Source organism: Microtus oregoni, unplaced genomic scaffold (assembly GCF_018167655.1).
Source record: "Microtus oregoni isolate MIOR12 unplaced genomic scaffold, Mior012 000050F_005, whole genome shotgun sequence".
In the NCBI taxonomy this organism is placed as follows: domain Eukaryota; kingdom Metazoa; phylum Chordata; class Mammalia; order Rodentia; family Cricetidae; genus Microtus; species Microtus oregoni.
Window position 1 is genome coordinate 84352 of NW_024543229.1, and position 4525 is coordinate 88876.

The 4525-nt window shown below is 42.7% G+C and overlaps 1 protein-coding gene across 1 annotated transcript; it reads right to left on the bottom strand.

The window, feature by feature from the left end:
• Window positions 1-1736: 1736 nt before the first annotated feature.
• LOC121436877 (heat shock cognate 71 kDa protein-like) lies at window positions 1737-3999 on the bottom strand. Its single transcript, XM_041636783.1, has one exon. The coding sequence runs from the start codon at window positions 3932-3934 to the stop codon at window positions 1994-1996; it is 1941 nt and encodes a 646-aa protein (XP_041492717.1). The 5' UTR covers window positions 3935-3999; the 3' UTR covers window positions 1737-1993.
• Window positions 4000-4525: the final 526 nt, after the last annotated feature.

Here is a 4525-nt window from a genome sequence, read left to right on the forward strand (position 1 = left end):
AAAGCAATTTTCCATTTCTATAGGTTTTCTCTTCACTCTAGCCATTGTTTCCTTTGCTATATACAAGATTCTTAAATCCATATAATCCTGTCAATTGTTGAGATTATTTCTTGTACTATTGAAGTCCTTTTTAAGAAATCCTTGCCCCCCCTCTCTGTTGTATATGTGTGGTGCATGACTAGAGTGTATACATGTGTGCAGGTACCTGTAGAGGTCAGAAAAAAGTCTTGGATTCCCTGGAGCTGGAGTAAGATGTAGTAGTGAGGAGCTCAATTTAAGTGCTGAGAAATAAACTGATCTTCAAAGCCACAGTCACTCTTTTTTTAAATTGATTTTTATTGAGCTCTACATTTTTCTTTGCTCCCCCCTGCCATTCTTCTCTTAAAATCCAGCCCTGCATTTTGTAAAACAAATTGTACATGAAATGTTTACTCACTATGTATTGCCTTGTTTATTGTGGAGAGCATCTTAGATATATATTATAAACACAATACATCAGAGGTCTCTTTAATAGTCTTTAGTAGAGTACTTCTTTGTCCATTATGAGGCACATGACTAAATTGTTCATAATTATTATAGTTCCAATGTAATTGTTATACCTTTGATAACATGATACATTACTGATTCTATTTATAATTCATTCATTAGTATCCTTGGTCAGAAACACAGTCGCCATTGTAGCTCAATTCTCAAGAAATCTATCTTCATCAGATATTAATTTTAGTATTGTATCTACTGTAAAAATGGGCATAGTTTATACCACCATTCTTTCCTCCTCCCGCTGACCACTAGAGAGTGGAAAACATTCTGAGGTATCAAAGCCTTTTCTGTCTTCCAAAGGGACCCAGACAGTTCCCAAACAGAAGCTGCCACTTAATACCGTCTTCCTCATTTACCTATTTCTTTCTGGTCCTTTTTCTGTAGAAAGCAAACTCCATCCTTGGAAAGTGGGACATCATCTCTTACAGAAATTGCTGTCGCTTTTTCAGCCTGAGTTCTCAGTGGAAGAAAAAGGCACCTCCTCCAGCTTGTTGCATCATCTCCCATAGATAAAGGTATAGTGATAGAAACCATTACATTGCTTGTGACCACTGAAACTTTAGACTATGGGAAGTAATCAAGACAAAAATTTCAAGATGCATGTATAGGGCAAAGTAACTTTAGTAGCAGCGAAAGAATCAAATCCTAAAGTGAATTGCTGAAGAAATCTGTTCCAATGCAGCTCAGAGGATTTCTTAGCCTTTCCCTGAAAGTCTTAATTGGCATACTGCCAGCATCACATAGAAAACAAGGAAGACAATCACTTCAACAGTTATCTGGTTAAGTGACGAGTCAGTTTTATTGCTGAGACAATTTTATTCTTGTGTTCAAGTGGCCAAGTGTGTATTCTTTAGTTACTAGCAACATTGTGTTTGGGGAGGCATCCTGATGTTTGGGTGCATGTATGTTTGAACTAGACAGATCTGGGATTGCAGCTTAGCTTTATAATGTTGCAGCTTTAAACCCTGTCTCCCCCCTTTAAATGTAAATGATCACAGTACTAACTAAACAAGCAAACTACTGACTAGATAAAGCAATTAATAGTTAAGTCCTTAGCAAAGTGTCTCACTAATTTTAAGTGTCTAAGGACAGCTACTATCATGAAATTTGGGGTTCCTTGCTTTTAGAGTATGTAGCAACAGCTCCTATTTGCACCTCTGCTTACTGCTTACCATGCCCATGTCAATCTTTTTTTTTCCAATTTAAATATTTTTATTAGACATTCCATTTTCCACCTGTTTTATTATAGACATTGCATTTTCCACTTAGGACACAGTGCTTATAAAGTGCAATGCTTACTTCACTGTCTGTGCACACGTTCTATGTTCAAGTATTGAGAATGCCCAGTAAATTTATTGTAGCAGTTTGAATTTGAAACTGCCCTGTAACTTGCTAAATTTGGGTCCTTCAAATGTTTCCTGTGGAACAATGCTACCCCTCTACTTGGATTGACTTAATCCACCTCTTCAATGGTGGGCCCTGAAGAAGCACCACCAGATGGAGGAGCTCCTCCACCAGGGAAGCCGCCAGGCATTCCTCCAGGCATCCCACCAGCAGTCTGGTACAGCTTGGTAATGATAGGGTTGCAGACTTTCTCCAGTTCCTTCTGCTGGTGTTCAAATTCTTCCTTCTCTGCAGTCTGGTTCTTATCCAGCCAACTGATGATCTCGTTGCACTTGTCTAGGATCTTCTGTTTGTCCTCATCATTGATCTTTCCTTGAAGTTTCTCATCTTCAACTGTTGCTTTCATGTTGAAAGCGTAAGACTCCAGGGAATTCTTGGAGGAAACCTTATCTCTCTGCTTTTCATCTTCAGCTTTGTATTTCTCAGCTTCCTGGACCATGCGCTCAATATCCTCCTTGCTCAAGCGTCCCTTGTCATTGGTGATGGTGATCTTGTTCTCCTTGCCTGTGCTCTTATCTACAGCAGAAACATTGAGGATGCCATTGGCATCGATGTCAAAAGTGACTTCAATCTGCGGAACACCACGGGGTGCTGGAGGGATGCCAGTAAGTTCAAACTTTCCAAGCAGGTTGTTATCCTTGGTCATGGCTCGTTCACCTTCATACACCTGAATGAGCACACCCGGCTGATTATCAGAGTAGGTGGTAAAAGTCTGAGTCTGCTTGGTAGGGATGGTGGTATTACGCTTGATGAGAACAGTCATGACTCCACCAGCAGTTTCAATACCAAGGGAAAGAGGAGTGACATCCAAGAGCAGCAAATCCTGAACATTCTCAGACTTGTCTCCAGATAGAATAGCTGCCTGGACAGCTGCACCATAAGCAACAGCTTCATCAGGGTTAATGCTCTTGTTCAGCTCTTTCCCATTGAAGAAGTCCTGCAGAAGCTTCTGAATCTTGGGGATTCTGGTAGAACCACCCACCAGGACAATATCATGGATCTGAGACTTGTCTAGTTTGGCATCTCGAAGAGCCTTTTCTACAGGGTCCAGAGTGCCCCGGAACAGGTCAGCATTTAATTTTTCAAATCGAGCACGGGTAATGGAGGTATAGAAGTCGATTCCCTCATAGAGAGAATCAATCTCAATACTGGCCTGGGTGCTGGAGGAGAGGGTGCGCTTTGCCCGTTCACAGGCAGTACGCAGACGCCTGACAGCTCTCTTGTTCTCACTGATGTCCTTCTTGTGCTTTCGTTTAAACTCAGCAATGAAATGGTTGACCATCCTGTTGTCAAAGTCTTCTCCACCCAAGTGGGTGTCTCCAGCTGTTGATTTGACTTCAAAAATTCCATCCTCAATTGTGAGGATGGACACATCAAAAGTACCACCTCCCAAGTCAAAGATCAGCACATTCCTTTCAGCTCCAACCTTCTTATCTAGCCCATAGGCAATAGCAGCAGCAGTCGGCTCATTGATAATTCGAAGGACATTGAGGCCAGCAATAGTTCCAGCATCTTTTGTTGCCTGCCGCTGGGAATCATTGAAGTAGGCTGGCACTGTGACCACAGCATTGGTAACCGTCTTCCCCAGATAAGCTTCTGCAATCTCCTTCATCTTAGTCAGAACCATAGAGGACACCTCCTCTGGGTAGAAGCTTTTTGTCTCTCCTTTGTACTCTACTTGGACCTTGGGCCTGCCTGCATCGTTCACCACCATGAAGGGCCAGTGCTTCATGTCAGACTGTACAACAGCATCATCAAACCGACGTCTGATCAGACGTTTGGCATCAAAAACTGTGTTGGTGGGGTTCATCGCAACCTGATTCTTCGCAGCATCCCCAATCAATCGTTCAGTGTCAGTAAAAGCCACATAGCTTGGTGTCGTTCGGTTACCCTGGTCATTGGCAATAATCTCCACCTTCCCGTGCTGGAAGACGCCCACACACGAGTAGGTGGTGCCAAGATCAATACCGACTGCAGGTCCCTTAGACATGGTTGCTCGCGTGTAGGCCCGGCTGTGCTGGCGAGGACACCGCACCGACTTCCCCCAAAGCTGGCGCCGCGTTCAATGAGACCCGCCCATGTCAATCTTAAACCAATAATCTGCCTATGTCCTATTTGAGATCTTGTCCCCAGTCTCCTGAATCTCAGCAGTGCATGGGTTATCATCTGAACTACATCCGGGCCTTTGCGTCTGCTCAGCCACATTTTGCTGGCAGGATGACTTGGTTTAGTTAGGCAGGTCATACCCTGGCTGACATTGACATTGTGTTACTCCTATCCTTGCTATGTATACCCCAGGCCAAGGAGAGTTTTGCTGTTTGACGACAACCGGGAATCACTGGTAATTCTTAAAGATGGAAAAATGACATGACCGCTTTGAGAAAGGCAGTCTGGTATTTAATGCCAAAAGTGGTCTTTATGCTTTTAGTTGATTAAACTGGCAAGAATTTGTAGAATAATTTAATTTGATTGGTATATTACAAGGCAGGTACTTCCCTAACAGTTTTTTTTTTTAATATATAAAATTTGTCTTGTGGGCAGGCAGCCTAGGCCATGTAACGTGGTGGATTCTCTATCACGC

Coding starts and splice junctions, on each gene's coding strand:
- LOC121436877 (XM_041636783.1), bottom strand. CDS start 3,934: ATGTCTAAGGGACCTGCAGTCGGTATTGATCTTGGCACCACCTACTCG.